Below are 19,961 nucleotides of genomic sequence, written 5' to 3'. Positions count from 1 at the left end.
AGGGCCAAAACGTAAGAAAGACGAACGAAGAGTTATTCTATAGCACGTGTAGTGCACATCAGTACTGCAAAAATAAAAAATGGTTCGGCTACAGAATAGCATTTCCCCCCCTTTTTTTTTTTGTACATTTTCGTTTCTAATTGAATAACGGATCATTAGGAAGATCGCAAATTAGCTGCAATAACAATTAGTCAAATGATTCAAGACGTACCGCGCGTAATACATTTTTTTTTATTTATAAAGTTAGTGTTAACTTCGAAGTTTAAAAAATATATATATATTTACATTATTTGTCACGGCAAGAAGCTTGTACAGAATCCAGAGCAAAGAGACTGTTAACGCAAGTAAAAGTTTTTTGTAACAAGGATTTAACGCCAACGTTCACATTTTTATCCTACGCACTTTTAGTGGCGCTCGCCCACTTGTCAGTTGTCACCAGTTACCACAGAATGCCTAGCTGCCTACGTTTGACCTCTACAGCTTCCTAAAGTTCTCGCGAGATGGTGCGAGCGTCACTTCAGCCATCACAATTGCTAATTTTAGTCTGAATAATGTGGTGTTCTTAGCGAGCAGTTAGTGGATGTAAACGTTTGTCGGCGTTCGGTTTTGAATTTAATGTGCTTCGCGATTTGGTCTGTGAAATCATTTTAGGTTGTTGACAAGTGTCTAACAATGCCTGTGTTTCACACGAAGACCATCGAGAGTATTTTGGAGCCTGTAGCTCAGCAGGTAAATTACTTCGTCGCTGTTTACTTTTAAATGAACAATGCTACTGTCAAAAGAAAGACAGAAATAATTAATGAAAAAATTGTTTTTGACGTAATTTCAAAGTATAAATAATTACTGAAGTGTGTAATTTTTATGATTTAGTAAATTGTGATCACTAACCCGAACAAACTTTCAATTCGAAATAAATGGGCGTGTCTGCATTTTTGACAAATCGTGTTGGTGTTACCGTCACGTGATAATGATACGTCAGGAATGGGAGTACGCGGCATCAGCTGCTCAATGACGTCACATACTCGGTAGCAACATTACCTAATATAGGAATGTCTAAACCCGTGTAGTATTCTCCTAACTCCGTGCCCGTATTCGAGTTCCATTGACTTGAACTAAGGAGACTTATGTACCGTATATTTGTCACTTACATTCACTTAAAAGTAAAGGCATTTTTTATGGTAATAAAAATACCTTTATATCTAAATGGACCCTCTAATCAAATTGTAAATTGCCTCTTAAAAAAGTTAATTTTAAATAAATATTTATATACTTTTCAAAGGCCCTACCCCGTTTCTCATTCACACACTCAGAGGGCCATTTAATGTTGTAAATTAAGGCTTTATTCACGTGGCCTGTACCTTTGCAACTTCTGTACCCAAAGGTTCCAAAAGATGAATTTTATTTCTTGTATCCATCTTTCAAATAGTATTATCCTCATTCCCTTAAACAGTCTGGCTTTAAGTATTTTAATGGTAAAAAATTTCCTTAACTTCATGGGGGAGAACAATTCCCCCTTTATTGTTGTCAATCTTTTGAAAGGCAAGGAAATCTATAATTAATCCTACAATCCATTCTTGTTAAGTCAGTAGTTACCCAACCTGCTCTGAATCAGCCTATAAGCATAAAAAAAGAAGGGAGTTTATACTTATTAGTATGGTTTTGCTTTTGCATAATCTTTCATAGTCAAATTTGTAATTTTTAGGACATACCTACAGTTAAGGACTAAATACATATAGAGAATTTAAACCTTCGGTGTTTAAAAATCAATGCTACTGGCTGTTTTATGTTGTTTTAAAAATTTCTTCTTTCAAATAAATTAATTTTGCTACTTGAAGGTCAATATTGTTGAGAATTTTAACATTTAACTAAAAATTAAAAAATTTTCTTTGAAAATTTTTAACCAAAAATAAGTTACTTTAACTTATATTGTGAAGTAGCCATTAGTTATCGAATTTAAATCATCTGCAGGGTAATCCATTTAATTAGTTACCGTTATCAAATCAACAAAAAATAAAATTATTTTAGTTTACTAGCTGAATATAGAAAAATGTGACATTTCAACATTTTTTTTAAAAATTTTGTAGACATCACTTAAAAAGTTTGCATGTAGGGAGTAGCTGTAAAAGAAATTTATACTTCATAATCTGTTTTATTATTAAGTTTTTTTTTCAATCTTTAAAAGTGTTCCAGGAATTATACGTTATGTGTTTTAATGCTAAATAAACATATTTTTGTTGAAGAGCCTACAAAACTGTATTTCCTCCAGCAATTTACAATTGCCCCATTGCATTTAGGTGATGGTTTGAACCCAAGACAGCGGCAGTCCTATGGGGGGGGGGGAGGGATGGTGGTTATCCCCTCATAACCTCCCTAGAACTTTAATACAGAAAACTGGAAAGTTAAAACAAAAAATAAATTTACTCCAGGCCTCACCTGACCCGTGAAGTCTGTTGAAATATTTTGTTTTTCATTTGTTAATGCTACTCTGTGTAATTTTTTAAAACTTTATTTTCTAAACATTTAGATGAAACCATAGTTTTTTTGATCACTTTTTAAGATGTTAAAAATATGTTGAAATAAACTTTTGAGAAGTATTGGACTCTCCATTTAATTTGAAGGTGTTCCATACTACTCTAAACACTCCTTTTATCTCTCTCTCCCCCCCCCCCCTTGAAAAGCTGAGTCTGCTACAGTGCCAACAGCAGGTTTGGAAAAAAAAATGTGTGTAAAAAATGATGAGGTGAGGTAATGGTGGTGACAAGAGAAGGGAACAGAGCCAAGGCAGGTACGGAAATATACAAGGACGAAGCGAGAAAGTGGACAGCATGCCGTCAGTCCTGGGATAGCTGTAGCGTGGTGCGTCCGCAGCGTACACAGCGATTAGTCACGAGCGAGGAGGCGGTCTTTGAAGGCTGTGGCAAACTGCATCGTTCCAGCGATTAGTCCTGTGCAGGCCGTTTGAAACTGAACTGAACCACGTGGCTTCCAGAACCAATCGTGATTAACATCTTGGCCGTGAACCTTCTGCATGTCAAATCACTGATTTTTAATGGTTACTGCCAGGACAGTCTGTTTCTGCAGAGAAAATGTCACTCACCCAAGTACAACGCAGAGTTTATTATAGGTACTGTACTGATCTAATTTAGGCCAGTCAATTTTTGTTAGTACCTATAAAAAATATATTGTAAATTTTTTTACAGGATTATTCACTCTGAGCTACCTCTACTCACATGAATTATTCCGTATATAATTTGGAGAAAAAAAGTCTTATAAATGCCGGTCCTTCTCCCAATATTTACATGGTAATTTGAAACATTAGAAGAATGAAAAATTCAATATTATTTATCCATTGAGATGTAAATACAGTGATGTATTATCAGACCATAATGTTTACGTTTGACCATCACAATTGCATATAACAAGCTTACAGAGGATGTTCAAAAATGTTTCTGGTTACTTGCATACGCTTGGCCGCACTCTCATTTACCACACATGCTTTATACATACCTGCACACGGCTGTATTTGATTACTGCAGTTTCTTACATGATTTGTATGTGTTGAGTCCTTAATCACACATGAAACCGTTCATCATAGATCATTTTGACTTCAGAGTTGTTATACTTGAAAGATGGTGGCTCTGTGCGATATGTCGAGAACTGTACGTGAGTGATCCTTGCAGGTTTCCAGGCTCGTCATACTCCATGAAGAAGCCGAGGATGGCAACGCTATGCCCGACTTGGAGCGGCCGGTCATGGCCGTCAGTCGGGCTGTCACCAATCTTGTCAAGGTAGTGTCGATGCTCCACGCGAACAGTCATTGTTTTTAGTTTAACTCAATGAAATGGAAAAAAAAAATTAAGTTTTCATCATAATAAAATATTTTAATTGTTTTTTGAACTATTTATGTTCCTGATTTCATGTCCGGCCTTTTTTTTATAACTATTTTTTGTTTCTTCCATCGTTTGAAAAATAGCTGCGCTCAGATCGCGGCAGTAATTAATGCTGTACACTCGCGATGACAGGTTGGTCGTGAGACCATCAACAGCAGTGACGACGCCATCTTGAAGCAGGACATGCCGGCAGCCTTGGTGCGAGTGGAAGGGGCGTCGAAGCTCCTGGAAGAGGCGTCTGCCATGTTGAAGGTGGACCCTTACAGTAGTCCAGCGAGGTGAGCGGGCTGGCTTCGATTGGCTGACGACCAGCGCAATGTTACCTAGCGTACCCTCTTCGAGGAATGGCAGTCATAAAAACTGTATTTTCTTCTTAAATCAAGAAAGTATAATTTTAATCAACTGAAATTACAGAATTACTAAGTACAAAATATAAACTGAATTTGAGACAGTGATTTTTTACAGCATCAGGGTCCTGGGTTCCATCCTAGCACTCCGGCACGACTCAAATTTATAAGCATGGATTTGGTACCCGAGTGGCTCGGAGCTCACGATAACCTTGGAAGCTCATCCCCCTTAGCCTCTGTGCGTAACAGTATGTCATAAAAAAATATGAAACAGAAAGAAATTCTAGTGAAAATGAGTAAGTGTAGAGCAAGTTTATGGAATGAGTGCTACGCAGGAAGGAAAGTAATGTGGTTTTACCCATCTGGTTTTTTTTTTCCTGTTCTGATAAGTTGGGTACCGACCACATCACTGATAAGGCCATGAGACATTCTTTCTTCGTTTGGCAACAGTCCACATGAAACTCAGGAGAAAGTGTTGGTATAATAATTTAAGTATTGTGGGGAGATTAATTAAGTCATAATAGGTACTGTTACGAATGGAAAAACAGGTTCGAAAAGGATAGCCAAATTAATTATGTACAGTTTTATTGATTAGCTATTAATTACACTATTTATTAAATTACAAAATTTTAAATATCTGTTCACAAATTAATTACTCTTTCATCAAGTCCACAGTTTACTCTCCCCACTGGAAAGGTCTCGACAGTGGCTCTTTTTACTGCTCATTTTTTTTTTTGCTGTGCATCTCGGTCTAAACACGCTGCTTCCCACTTCTCACTCATCCGCCGCGCACACAACACAGTCCCAGATGCTTCGGGTCCTGATGCACCTATCTTCACACACGAAGTCCGTTGCTGTCGCCTGCTGTCACAAGGGGTCACTCGCCCTCTTCACTTCACTGCTCTCACAAACCTCTGTCACTCGGTCATCGGAGGTTGGCGTCGTCTCGTATACCTGGGACATTCTGCCCTGTAAGGCACCAGGACTGTTTGGAAAGGCGCTGGGAAAGGGAGCGGAATTGGCATTACCTGGGTCGCAGCGGGTTTTCCCCAGGGATAAGCATGATCAGCCATTGTAACAATACTGAAAAGTTGAAATTTGTTTGTTAAGTATACAGGGTGTCTACAGGTCATGAAACTCACAAAAAGTTATCACAACTGAAGAGGTGTCACAAAAGTCATGAAAAAGTCTTGAAATAAGCATTAATGGTGCTAGAAGTCATGGTAAAGTCCTAAAATAAACATTAATGGTGCTGGAAATCATGGGAAAGTCCCAAAATTGAACATTAATGGTGCCAGTAGTCAAGGGAAAGTGGTCAAATAAACATTAACAATTCTAGAAATCATGTATCTTTAACATTGCACCCAAGAAATTTTCATCTGGTGCATTGTACTGTCTACTCAACACAAATGTGTACATTTCTGTACATTGAGGGCACCAGCAAAACAACTACAGAACGTAACTCATCAATTATGAATAAACAAGGCTCTGGCAGGTTGTAACATAAATTTATGAATAGTCTCATTCTAGCTAAAGATTTCTCTTCTGGTTGTGAAAAATTACATTTCACTGAGGAAAAAAAAGTGCAATTACCTGTATTTTGCTACATTTTATTTTACCTAACTAAGGAGGTAATGTTTGCAATTAATGATTTTTTATCCTAACATACTGCTTTAACTTACACTATTTTAACAGAATTGAAACTTTTTAGATTTAAATTTAGTCCCACTTGCGACTTGATGATGTGGTTGGGAGTTATTTCATAGGAAATTTTTAACTCTCCTGAGATGTGGAACTTTTTAGAGACCTGTTCGATAACTTTGACATTCAATAAAAATCAAATGAATTTTTTTTAAACGTTCAGTTTTACCATTGAGTAAGTAGCCAATGTACATAAAATGGAATTCAAACATGAAAATTTTTCAGTATGGATTATTAGTTTCTTTCTCCTATGTAATTTGTATGCCCTAGATATGTTAAAAAAAAATGTGACTTTGAAAGCTAATCACACGAGAGAAAAAAAAATGAGATGCAAGGGAGGGAGCTGGTTTAAAGAGTGCGCACGTGGAAAGGGCAACGCGACGTGTGAAGTGCTCCCCCCCCCCCCCCCCCTTGCAGGAAGAAGCTGATCGAGGGCTCGCGGGGCATCCTGCAAGGCACGTCCTCGCTGCTGCTGTGCTTCGACGAGTCGGAGGTGCGCAAGATCATCCGGGAGTGCAAGCGCGTGCTGGACTACCTGGCCGTGGCCGAGGTCATCGAGACCATGGAGGACCTGGTGCAGTTCCTCAAGGACCTCAGCCCCTGCCTCAGCAAGGTCGGTGCAGCAGCCTCTCTGCTACTTTCGATGACGCTTGTCTCGCTTGTCTCGGTTCGGTTCATGGCCCTGATCTTAGTTTGTATGGTTAGTTATAGTTTAATCTACACAACACATAATGGATGTTGGCATACACAAGATTGATAAACTGTGACTTATCTAAGTGTTGGCACATCTGAGGGTTTTCGATGTGACGTCTAATAAATCAATGAACGCCGGCTGCACGCACAAAAAAGTGTCCCGTTACGCTCATGGTACGCTTGCGTCGCATCTATCTCTCTTCCACTCGATTGGAACAACCATCGATTTGACTTTTTTGAGGCATATTAAACTGAAACACTCCCATCCATTTCTTATTTTTCCTATCATCATGCTATCCTTAACAGAATAACACAGATTGGAAGAAGTTAAATAGCAAACGTGTACAAAAGTTATAGTTAAAATAATCTCTTCGTTAAAAGTAATAAACATGTTTGAATTAATGAGTGCAAATGAAAGTAAATTTATCAATTAAATTGTAGATTTCATTTCACTCATTCTTTGTATCCATACAAAATAGTGATAATTCAATAAAAATGATTCAATTTTATTCATAAAAGCATGTAATCATTTCATCAATGTTTTGTTATAACATTGTCACATTAAACTATCGTCCGTACACTGACTTTACAGACAACCAATTTTTTTTCTTGTAGAAGGTTTTTATGCATTCCATTTTCTTGTAACTCTCCACTAGATGGAACCTTGGTTAATCGAGCCACAATTGTATATTTATTAAGGCTATTACCATTCTTGTGATCTCTTGAGTATTAGGAATAGAGGAATGTACAATTAAATGCCATCCTGAACTGGCTTCTAACCCTCATGTTTACATAATTTGGCTTTCGCATGCATTAAAGATTGTTAATTGTGCGCAACGCTAACTAGTAGCCAACTTCACAGCAATGAAAAAATTTGTGTAGATCAGTTCCAATAGTATCTCTGCCTTGTGCTAAGCACTATTGACAACCTTTTTTAGTTTTACTATATAAAAGCCAGAGTTTGTAGACATGAAGGTTACAACCTTGTTCAGTTTTGTAATAATCATGTAGTATTTTTTTTTATGTATAGTATACAAATACTGTTATCATAATTAACCTTTTTTGTGCAAAAAATAAGTATTTTTTCTGCAAAAAAAATCCTTTATACATTTAATGAATTGCCTATTTTCTAAACTGTGTTAGTACTTAGTATTAAAAAAGATTTAAAAACTAAATTTTTTACTGTTTTCATACATTCAAATTTCAATTTTAAAGATTTGCTTCACAAAACTCAGTTTCATCAAACCCTAGTGGTTTCGTCGTTGGCAAATCATGTCGCGTCTCTCGAGTTGTCCGGAAGTGTCCCACGTGGCCATTCTGGAAAAGTGGCCGGCCACCAATCCAGCGGACGGTGTCTGCCGTGTCCGTCTCACGTGCCGTGTGCCGTGTGGGGTCAGGTGTCGCGGGAGGTCACTGCCAGGGAGAAGGAGCTGACCCACCAGGTCCACAGGGAGATCCTGGTTCGATGCCTCGACCAGGTGAAGACGCTCGCACCGATACTCATCTGCAGCATGAAGATCTTCATACACATCATTGGCCAAGGTTGGTGTTACAACACAGCTTACACACACGACTGATATTTTGTATCGCTTCATATGTTTGTGGAATATGTAGTAATTGTTGATTCAAGTTTTGTGGCTGTGTGTTTTAAGGGGCCGAAAAAATTATAACAAAGGTCATCTGTTTATTAAATATAAATTTGAGCATCGTAAATTATTTTTATACCTATTTGGTTTTACTACAGTCTCGCCATCAAAAATAAATTATGTTGGTCATTTTAGTACTCAACTTTTAAGTTTAAAATAGTGTGTAATGGCTCTCATGGCAAGAATCACTATATTGGTGTTTCTACGTTTTTTTGGTTGATTATCAATATGCCCTTAAGTTCGTTGATTACAAGGTGAGGTTTATCAAAAAATTCAATACAAGGATTATTATGAAAAAATTTTGGACTTATGCAGTTTTTTTTTGCCATCATGGCTGACAAGCGCGAAAAGTATTTAACATGTGAAACCCTATCCTTGTTAATGGGCTAGGTCTCCAGGTATAGTTATGTCTCATCCTTAAATTGCAGTGTTCATTTTAGTGGGGTTTATTTTCTCTTTCCAATGCAAGATTATTTCCTTTAGTGCTGTCCTTGTTTCAGTGGGCTCCGTTGCCAGATACACCCCATAGAGCACAAAAGTTTTTAGACACGACTTAATAATGTTGAGAAATTTTTTTAAAATTATTTTGACCCATTTACTCTGTACTGCAATCTAAGTACGAGACACACTATAAACAATTTCTTAATTCCTCCAAAAGATATGGGAAACATGCGTGGTTTCATGCCGTAGTTGAAACTGTAGCCACTGTGTGATCGATTGGGTCGGCATGCGACAGGGGGTAAAGGCGTGGACGAGGCGGCAGAGAACAGGAACTACCTGTCCCAGCGCATGACGGACGAGATCAACGAGATCATACGAGTGCTGCAGCTGACGACGTACGACGAGGAGGAGTGGGACGCGGACAACCTCACCGTCATGAAGAAGACGCACAACGCGATCGAGGGGAAGATCAGGACCGCACACGACTGGCTCGAGGTGGGGGGATTCCCGCACGCTCCCACTCCGCTTGCAGAGATGCGTTGTTCGATGTTTTACTCTCGCCACTGGGGGATAAATGCTTTAAAATACGCCAAGTTGAATCTGAGCCATTGATTTCTTGTGTTTAGAATATGTGACCCATTTATAATTTATCAAGTTATAATACATTAGAGTGGTATTTTAATGTTCAAATATTATCATCAGTTTATCACACACAGAAAAAAAATTTGGCCATGGTGTTTCAGCGATTAGTAATTTACATTACGGCCTTTTCATTTTTAATTTTAATTTTTTAATACTACATTTTTTTTGAGGAATTTTTATTTTTCGTCCCTAATTATTCAAGTTGAAATTTCATCACAAAATTTAAAAATCAAATTGGCTGATGCATTGCATAAAACATGGCTTAAAAATTCTGTGCACTGAAGACAATTAAAATTTTCCACAAGATTACATATTATGTTTATAATTCATTTTCTAGGTTTTTAGAAAAGTATATTCTACCCTAGCTTTTTCTTCTCTTTTTCAACTTTTTCATTATAAACCTGCCCAAGAAATTAAATCGTGTTTCGAAAGAACGAATGAATTAGTTCTCAACGTCTCGTTGAAATCTGGGTCATTGGGGACAATGAAGAGTGGTAACATAAGGATGGAATACTGATGGAATGAATCGGCGAGGGAACGTAAGTGCCCCGACAAAACCCACCAGCTCTCACTTAGCCTTATCACTCAACCACTGTGTTCTGACAAGTAAGAAGTACAGTTGGTGTTTCAGTGTTTAGTTGTTCCCTGTGGCCTAGTGGTGGAACCAACTTTGAATTCTGGGGAAAGCGGTTCATTGGAGGGTTTGGTTTAAAATAGAAGTCAAAATTTTAAAAAATAATAGATCCTTAAGAGGCTATCTTTATGCAAGACGTTATGAAATCAGTGTTTTTTCCTTCTTTTAATTAATGAAATAGTTCTGAGAGTTTTATGGGAGAGATAATCACCCCCCCCCCCCCCCCACCCTGTCGGGAAACACAACTGCCCGTGCAGGGCCGTAGCTAGGGTTTTCTGGGGGGGAGGGAGGGGTTCAGACTAACCATTAAAACATTTTTTTTTTTATGAGTAAGTTTTCTTTTCGATTGAGTATAAAAAAAAATTGTGTACATTAAAATCTCGGAGATTGGTAGACTTTTAGCAGTTACACATTTACTCATAGAAAGCTAAGTAATGATTTTGCTTGAGAAAAAAAAAACCAAAAATTTTATAGTTGGGTTTTATTTAATACGTTATTTTAAGATGATTGGCGTTTTCGTTAAAACAAGTCATAAATAAATATATATATATATATATATACATATATATACATATATATATATATATATATATACATATATATACATATATATATACATATATATACATATATATACACACATATATATATATACATACATATACATATATATATACACATATATATATATATATATATATATATATATATATATATATATACATGTGTTATTTAATACCTAAAACTGACATGACAAGTTTGTACGAGTATAAACCATCATAAATACAGACTTCTTGCAAAAAACACAATCCCTGCCGCTTCTGTGTATGAAGCATGTTTCCCCCCCCCCCATATTAAAGTGGCGGGTCCGGGGATTCTCCCCCGGGGAAAATTAGGATTTTTGGTGTATAATAGTGCAATTTTAGCAGTTTTCGGTACTTAAATTCAAATATTGTAGTGGTGAAAAATTTTATTAATTTTAATATGAAATTTGTTTGAGTGATGAATAAGAAATTAATTAAAGATTTGGTGCTAAGGGGGGGGGGGGGGGGAATGGGTTTGAACCCCCTAACCCCCCCCCCCCCTGGTTACGCCCCTGTATGTGGGTAAGGTGGTGTAATTTTCTTATTCTGTCTATAAATGTGTGTAAGGGAAGGGTCCGGCCGTGATCGCCGGTGGTCTCTGTCTGCACAGGACCCGCTGGCGCTGCGGGGCGGAGTGGGGGAGAAGTCGGTGCGCCAGATCGTCGGCCACGCCCTGAAGGTGGCGGAGCGCTCCCTCCCGCACGACGCGGAGGCCATCCGCAAGCTGTGCGGCGACGTTACCACCATGACGGACGCCCTGTGCGAGCTGCGGCAGGACGAGAAGGGGGCCACGCCCCAGGTACCGTCGCGCTCCTCGGCTGCTCCTCGGCTGCTCCTAGCCGGTTTACCTGTTTATGCTGGCCTTACTTTTAAAATATTCATCATGCCATTATATATATATATATATTTTTTAATTTCATATTACATCTTTTATATATATATATATATATATATATATATATATATATATATATATATATATAAATAATTTGATTATTTGTTAATTTTATTTTTTTGTTATTTATTTATTTCTAATTGTAACATGCCAACTAACAGGACAAAGCCTTTAATGGTAGGCACACAGTTTCTTACCAGTAATATATATATATACACACATACACATACATACATTTTACATATCAGTGTTCACATGTACATATATATTGTGACAAGTCACAATCATGCCCGCTTAAGACAATGATCATTCCTTGCACATAAAAAAAAAACTTGTAAAATATGTTTACTTGGATGTTGCGCGTTTTCGGTTTTAATCTTTTTTTTTTTCTACGGATGTTGATTTACCTTAGACCGTTAATGGTTGTTTTCGGATAAAAGTGTCTGAAATAAAAATTTGAAATTTTTTCTTCTCGACCGTCAAAATTACATGTCTGTTTCACGATTCCATGATGTCGCCGGACATAAAAATAACTTTTCACTTTTGCCGGTTGCTCCTCACAGTCGTGTGCCTTTACGAAATAAAATCCCTAGCGAACTCGTCGTCTAGGTACGAGCAAAGTGAACTACATCTCGGTGGACCAACTGTTCACCTTTGGCCCTGCGCTGCATGTCTGGGGCCTAAATTTATAGTTGAAAGTTTAAACCTACTGCGACGTGACCCTGGCTTCAGATGTTAAATTGTCCGCATCTAAATGCTCATATGATTTGTGAGAGTCGCCGCCCTGCATGTCCTTTCGTCATTGTACTTGAACAACTGACAAGGCTACGCAACTGTCTACAGCCATGCAGCTAAGCGACTTCACTGACGAACCGCAACACCGTTCTTACGTACAAGGACACAATACCACACAAAATACATTACCCTCGCATCTGGATGTTTCTGTAAGAAACCAAACATACAAATCACAAAGCTCTTTCTGAGTGGTTGGCAAAAGAACCTGATAAATTTACAGCTTTCCATGGAATTTAAAAAAAAAAACTTAATTTTTTTCATATTGTGGAATACATACAGAAACCACCAGAACATCTCGGTAACTGATAAACTGTCCAAAAATTTGGTGCCGCAATGTCACGCATTTGTCTCTCATCCTTTCTTTTACCGAACCAATACCCAGTGTTCTATAAACGTAATAAAAACTTGCAGATAAATGAACACGTGGGAATACCGTTATAAAATAATTTTTTTTAAAAAAATCTAAGAGTAAAATAAAATAACTAAATATCAGAGGCTGTTATAAAAGTATTCAAGACAAATACAGAACTAGATCACAAAGACCTTGAACCTACATAATCAGCTGATGTACGTACTGTACACAATGGACGCATGCACGCACGTGCGGTCCTGGTCATGCCTTTAATAAGTCACACTGTGTGCCAAGCAGTACCTATTCAGTGACTCTCGCCGGGAAAGAGCCTGTGTTCTAGAGAAACGTATCCGTTTCATGAACCGGTTACACGTCTGTGTACCGCAACTGCTCTGGGAGGCTCCGTGTTGGTGCGAGCACGGCGACTCACGTTATACTGGCTGACGTAATATATTCCTGAATATTGGTGGTGGGTGTTCAGTCCATTGGTGGCCTCCGTTAAGGTAGGATCCATCGCCATTTTTAAGTTTCTCTCACCGGCTTCGAACCGAGGACTCGGACTCCATGACGTAATGACGTTTTTAATTAAAGTTTTCTTTGAATTTTATTTATATAATTTTTTTTTCTAAATTTAAAAATTATTCCTGAATGTTAGGGATAATAATTACGGTTTTTCAAGTTGGTGGTCGTAAAGAAATTTGCATCGGTGATGTCATAATTCAAAATGGTGGAAAATTCTATAATCCGAAATGGCGGAAAATAAAAAGGCGGACGTGACTTTATGACTCATAATGGCAGAATCATCCAAGTTGTAGGAATCCACGATAGCCGCCGGGGTCAAGGTCAGAGTGAAAGATCAAGATCATCAAATATGGCAACCGTGACGTCAGAATCCCGGTTGGTGGATACTGGCTCAGGCTCCACACCCGGAACCCCGTAGCAGGAAATACATACATATATATATATATATGCTACTAAAATAATTGTAGTAAAATATTTTAGAATGTATTAAAAAATACTTTTGAAATATTTTCTTTTCTTGTCAGTATTACTTAAAATTATATTAAGTGCGACTGCGCTGGTCCCCAGGCGGAGGCGCTGTCGCGCGGCATCCAGGAGAAGCTGAGGGACCTGCACGGGCTGGTGAACAGGGCCGTGCAGAACGTGGAGAAGTCCGGCGTCCAGCAGCCAGCGCACACCGTGTCGGGCCGGCTGGAGCAGGCCCGCCGCTGGCTGGACAACCCTGACCGCGACGACAAGGGCCTGGGCCAGCAGGCCATCGCGCTCATCGTGCACGAGGGCAAGAAGGTGGGTCTGCCCGGCCGTGTGGGTCTCCGGACCTCGGCCGCTCGGCCGTGTGGGTCTCCGGACCTCGGCCGCTCGGCCGTGTGGGTATCCGGACCTCGGCCGCTCGGCTATGTGGGTATCCGGACCTCGGCCGCTCGGCCGTGCCGGTCATCAAACATCAATATATTAAATTTTCCTGCTGTTCCGTGCTGCTATCCATGAATGACGGCAAGCGACGGTTGCTACTCAGGCAGCGAATTCTAGCGGCGGCCGCGGGAAGTATACATGTGTGAGTGTGTGATTCGCATCTAGAAAGTTTTTGTTAAATTTGAAAAAGCAAACTTTTTTTTTATCACGCTCGGGCGTTATTAAAAAAAAAATTACATGCTAAACTGCTGTGTCCGGGGTTTCGTATTATAAGTTTATTTGTAACGTGAAACAAGACTAAAGAAATTTAATATACAGTACAGTGGTACCGTGTTTACCCTAAATCATTGCGACTCTGAACGTAATGCGACCCCAAACTTTTTTTGTCTTGAGTTTATGATAAAAAAATATTTTATTGGGTCAAAACACCACAATTCAAAAACGCATAAATTAAAAATTATTTAAATTAGTTGATTTATATCACATTTACTAACAGATTTTTCTGATGCCACTTTCTGTCAGGGTGATTTATGCACATTTTTTTTTAGAGGCGAGTTGCAAAAAAAGACAGCGATCATAAAGGGAAACATATTTAATGGCTGTAGTTCATAAGCCATTGTGAATCGATTTCAGCTGAATAATATGTACAGTCCCCATTTTTTTTTTCATTGCTGAATGCTTGTGACTTGTTTTATTCAAGTGTAGTGGTGGCGAAAATGGGGGATGAAAGACTTTGGGTTAGGGCTAGTTTTGACTTGCATTTCATTTAATTGGTACAGCATTGCTTTGGTGCTACAAAAATACAGGGTAGTTTGAAAAAGGCTAACACTTAATAATGTTAATACTGTCCGTGCCAAAAGTCTTGGTAGGCAAAAATTCTGTATTTCTACAGGAAACTTTCTAGACGATCTGCAGACTATTTTTGTAACAGTCTGTACACAGTTGAACTGTCAAGATCGTAAACTACGATAGTCAACACAGCTCCGGGGACCAATCACAAGAAACCAGAAAGCTTAGCCGCCAAGTTATTTGGCTCGGATAGTAGTTAGTTCTTGGTGTAAAATATATACTGAAAATAATACGTAATGGATATTTTTATGATATTTTAAGCTTAGTTATAGGTTAAAGAAATAGATTAGTGTTAAGTGTGCTAAAAAAAACATAAGATGTGATTTGTATGTAGACCCCTCTATAATTTCTATGAATAGTTTTTTTTGTAAATAAAACAGTGAACCAACAATAATTACACAATTTGCATTTTAAAAAAATATATATATATATATATACACACACACACACACACACACACAAAAACACACACACACACACACAGTATATGTGGAAATGTTTTTTGTGTTTGTTATCATATTTCATATATTTGTTTTTGTTTCAAATATTGCTGAATTTTGAAAGGATCAAAAGAAGGTCAGTAGTTTAGTTTTAATTAACACAAATTTCCTAGTTGGAATTCCTGACTTATTGGGCTATTTGGGATGTAGTTCATCTGTCACTATGATTTGTTTGATAATGCAAATGGAAAAGCATTCTAGATTGTGAATGTAAGCATGGAGACCAGTATTATTGTGTAACATTTGCTATGTAGGAAAAAAACCTAAATATAGGTTTTTAAGTGTAACCTTAACTAATAAAAATCATCAGTTACAACTACTTTGAGAGTGTGGGAGGAGGGGCCCTCATGTGGACATCTCTTTTCATATTTAGATAATGTTAAGAAAAGGGAAATAAATAGCACTTAGAAGAAGTTTTAGTTTTTTTTTTTTTTTTTATGTTTTAAATACAAGCAATGCCTTTTAGTACATTAATTTAATCTTAAAAATAATTATATATTAGTTCACTTTAGCTTCATGTCACAGTAATTTAAAAACTTTACTTCAAATTTCAAATAATTACCTGTTTGATTTGTTCCTGTTATTTATTTGGGTATTGAAAGTTTTGGTAAGTTTAAGTACTTACTACATTGAAACTGAGACAAAATGCTACAACATTTTATAACCTTGAAAATATGTCAGCAGTGTCTGCTATGACAAGGGACAAGATTATATGGTGGATTACGATAAAACCGAAATGACCCGAAACACAGGTCAATACTCCGTGAACACAGCAATGCAAGTTAATATATACCATATATGTAGTACCAAAATGCAAACTGAATAATGAAATTCAAGGAATTTCATTATTTCCATACAAAATTTGTACCATAGTACCTATGTATGTAAAAAAAAATTAATTTAACTTCTTTAATTGTGCATTAACTAGTGAGTCACTTTAAACTATTAGATGGTCTATCATTTATTTGTTTAGAATGTATCTGTTTTTGACTAACTTATTACAAATTACTTTATTGTAAAATTGCAATATGTCAGCATTACAATGTTTGGTTGGAGTAAGTATTACAAAACAGAATTATAAAAAATAAAAAAATTCCATACTTTTCCGTTTTGAAAATTAAAATAGGTTAAAAATAAATCTAGCCATTCCACTTGTTTTCGACAGTTCGGTTGGTGGATAAGTTGTTTGGTGTTGCGGCCACAAGTGTCTCGCCGCGCAGCTCTGTCACTAGTCTGCGGGTGAGACGGTGGGTGCGTGCTGTTCTGACGCGTGGACCCGATGTGCCAGGTGGCAGACGGTCTGCCCGGAGTCCACAAGGCGGAGATCCTGGGGCTGTGCGACGAGGTGGACATCTTGTCCCGCCAGCTGAACGACCTGTGTCGCCGCGGGCTCGGCAACACCCCGCAGGCCCAGGAGATTGCCCGGTAACTGAACAAAGAAATGAATTAGCACTTAATGTTTCGTCAAGGATGGAGTTACTAAGAAACAGTTGGAGGAGAGGGGTTTATAATATGAATTAACAGGTGAAAGGAGAATCCAGAGAAACCCATAAAATCCACCGTCTCGTGGAAACTTCCGATGCATTTCCCACTTTAAAAAAAAAAATTCCTAGTTCAACCCCACCATGAATTTAATTGGTCACCTCTGTTAGAGACCCACCGTTCCAACTTGATGTAGGTCCCTGGGTCACACATCCAATCCGAGGAAAAGTGTTGAGTAGTGTGTGCGTTGCTTTGCTCCCGAGTAGCAGCTGTGGGTGTGATTGGTGAAGTACTAAAGAGCATGTGTAATTTTAAGTAAAATAAAATGGCATAGTGATTGCATTCACAAGCTTTGTTCCCCTAACCCAGGGGTCAGCAGACGTTTGAGTGAGATGAGCCAAATATTAGCCAAAAAGATTCTCCAAATTTTTAAAGAGCCACAACATGTATTTTCTCTGTGTTTGCACTGAATTTTAAGACGATAAAAATATATATTTGTGGCCGTTGCCACGAAACGGCCACTCTCTTTTTTTTATACAGACTTAAAGGAGTTTAATCCCTCTTATGTAATAGTGGTTGCTGTACAATGCTGCACTATTAATTATGGTAATACATGTTCCACAGGGCGCTGTCTCAGAAACTGTATGATCTGAAAGATCGCATCCAAAACGCTGTTGTGAACCGTGTGGTCGAGGATTTCATCGACATTTCAACGCCCTTGAAACAGTTCACTGATGCTGTCCACGTTCTTGAAGGTAAATTTACTTATTTCATTTTTAGTTTCAGAGGATTCCAAAGTTCGATGTGCTAGGTACAGTTTTAGACCAGTCAGTGCAATTTTATGTCTGGGCTCTATTACCGTGGTTCTCAAACTTTTTGAAGTCGAGGCACATTTAAAATAATTGTAGGTGTAATATACAAATTTTTGAGGAATACATTATATTATTTAAGTCAAATATTACAGGGGAAAAAATGTGATAAGATAAAAAAGAGAGCTTGTAACTCAGGTACTCTTTCTTCTGCAATTTAAACCTCAACTATAATAGCTCTTTGGCCAAGTACCTATTCTCGGTCTTCCCTGTCCCTTTTATGCTTAAGGAAAATTTTCACAACAATGTTTTGTGAAAATTTTGTATTAAATTTCTTACAACTACTTTGGGGGTGTGGGAGGAGGGGCCCTCATGTGGACATCTCTTTTCATATTTAGATAATTTTAAGAAAAGGGAAATAAATAGCACTAAGAAGAAGTTTTAGTTTTTTTTTTATGTTTTAAATACAAGCCATGCCTTTTAGTACATTAATTTAATCTTAAAAATAATTATATATTAGTTCACTTTAGCTTCATGTCACAGTAATTTAAAAACTTTACTTCAAATTTCAAATAATCACCTGTTTGATTTGTTCCTGTTATTTGTTTGGGTATTGAGAGTTTTGGTAAGTTTAAGCACTTAACTACATAGAAACCGAGACAAAATTCTAAATCCTTGGAATTTTACTCCCCATCACGCCCAAAGAAGTTTTTACCCTGCTGTCTCCTCTCGCCACCCACCTAACTATTCCCCTCATGCGATCGGAATTTTTTTGTGTCGTCAGCAAAGAAGTTTCACTTCCAAAATAATTTTGTTTGAAACGTGGAATTGGATGTGAAATGATTTATGTAATGTAAAGAATTGTTTGTGTGACACTGGGAGACCCGCGGTCGGCTGTGTGGCAGGCACGCCCGGGCGGGAGCAGAACTTCGTGGACAAGGCCCAGCAGCTGCAGCACTTCTCGGGCCGGGCCTCCAAGACGGCCCGCATGGTGGCCGCCGGCGGCAGCGGGGGCAACAAGAAGCTGGCAGAGGCGCTGCTCACGTCCGCGTCCCAGGTACCCCGCGTCGGGCCCTGTGCACGTTGCCCGGGAGCTCGGCTGCTTCTCAACGTTTATTTACTGTCAATAATTACAAATATATAGGTGTGTGTTTGGGTGGGTGTGTGGGTGGGGGTGGGGGTGGGGGTGTGTATATATATAATTTTTGTTGTTTTTTCTAAGATCATAAAATGATGTCTTTTTAAAGTATTATTACCGTTGTGGTCTTTCTGAAAGAAAAATAATATCGATTATAAACACCAATTATATTTCAGAGGGGAAATTATGGCCCAACATCTAATGCAACTGAGCTTTCGTATTAGATTTACGGGAAAAATCCCTTAGCTAATAATAATGATAAGAAAATTATATAACTCTTGTGTATGATACTTGATACATAATTTGAGTGCGTTATGATGTGGTTCAGTAGAAAACTTAACTTGTGAGACATATACTATATAGATTGATTTCTAATTACAACAAACTTGTTAATCATTTTGATCAAACCAACAAAAAAATTTGCCTTAAGAACATCTTATCTAACTTCTAATATTTTATTATATTTTTTGACTTCATTGTATTTTAGTTTCCGTGATATTTGTATTATATATATATATATATATATATATATATATTTTTTTTTTTTTTTTGTATTATGTATTTCCCATTTTTTTTTTGTTGTCCAGTTTGTATTATGTTTGTCCATGTGTCTTTGTAACCTCTTTGTATATATGTATGGTGTCTACCACTATGGCCTTAGCTGTTGGTAGACATGTCACAATTTTAAATAAATAAATAAATAAATAAATAAAATAATATGCAGTGAATCCCAAATTTTCGACCTAAGGCTCGTTTGGCTGCATGTGGCTGCCTCCTGTGTTCGATCCTGGAGCAGTTGCATGCATTTCAAAGTCGGAAATATATTTATCCCGTTTGTATTTACAATAAAAAGACCAGATTTTCACGAGAAGGAAAATAAACCAAATATCTTGAGTAGTAAAGTTTGAGGAGTTTTGTATGCGCCTAAATGTTGGTGGAAATATAGTATTTTCTGTTTAATTTTGCTGTTACAAGAAAAAAAAATTACAGAAATAATTAGTGATTTCCTTAACTTTTGCAGTATTTCCTGACCATTTTAATTCCCCTGACTTTTCCCTATTTTCCCAGTTTTCTATACCTCTAGCAACCGCAGCGCAGATCGGTGGAGCATTTGGCCGTGAGCGATGTG

The 19,961-nt window shown here is 37.8% G+C and overlaps 1 protein-coding gene across 10 annotated transcripts in view; it reads left to right on the top strand.

Annotated features, from left to right (window-relative positions):
* The first annotated feature begins 371 nt into the window (after positions 1-371).
* Positions 372-19,961, top strand: part of LOC134537616 (vinculin) — a 53,322-nt gene continuing 33,732 nt past the window's right edge. For 2 of the 10 annotated variants that reach the window (XM_063378261.1, XM_063378257.1), the window contains exons 1-11: positions 373-729; positions 3,681-3,788; positions 4,023-4,168; positions 6,356-6,551; positions 8,029-8,173; positions 9,014-9,213; positions 11,189-11,377; positions 13,710-13,928; positions 16,692-16,828; positions 17,510-17,640; positions 18,600-18,751. In XM_063378261.1, the coding sequence (XP_063234331.1) occupies positions 673-729; positions 3,681-3,788; positions 4,023-4,168; positions 6,356-6,551; positions 8,029-8,173; positions 9,014-9,213; positions 11,189-11,377; positions 13,710-13,928; positions 16,692-16,828; positions 17,510-17,640; positions 18,600-18,751 (1,680 nt within the window). In that variant the 5' untranslated portion in view covers positions 373-672. Of the gene's footprint in view, positions 730-3,680; positions 3,789-4,022; positions 4,169-6,355; positions 6,552-8,028; positions 8,174-9,013; positions 9,214-11,188; positions 11,378-13,709; positions 13,929-16,691; positions 16,829-17,509; positions 17,641-18,599; positions 18,752-19,961 lie in introns of all 10 variants that reach the window. The other 8 variants (XM_063378259.1, XM_063378260.1, XM_063378262.1 and 5 more) reach the window with 8 other exon arrangements.

Source organism: Bacillus rossius, chromosome 12 (assembly GCF_032445375.1).
Source record: "Bacillus rossius redtenbacheri isolate Brsri chromosome 12, Brsri_v3, whole genome shotgun sequence".
NCBI classification, from domain to species: Eukaryota; Metazoa; Arthropoda; class Insecta; order Phasmatodea; family Bacillidae; genus Bacillus; species Bacillus rossius.
This window is presented reverse-complemented; position numbering and strand designations above follow the sequence as displayed.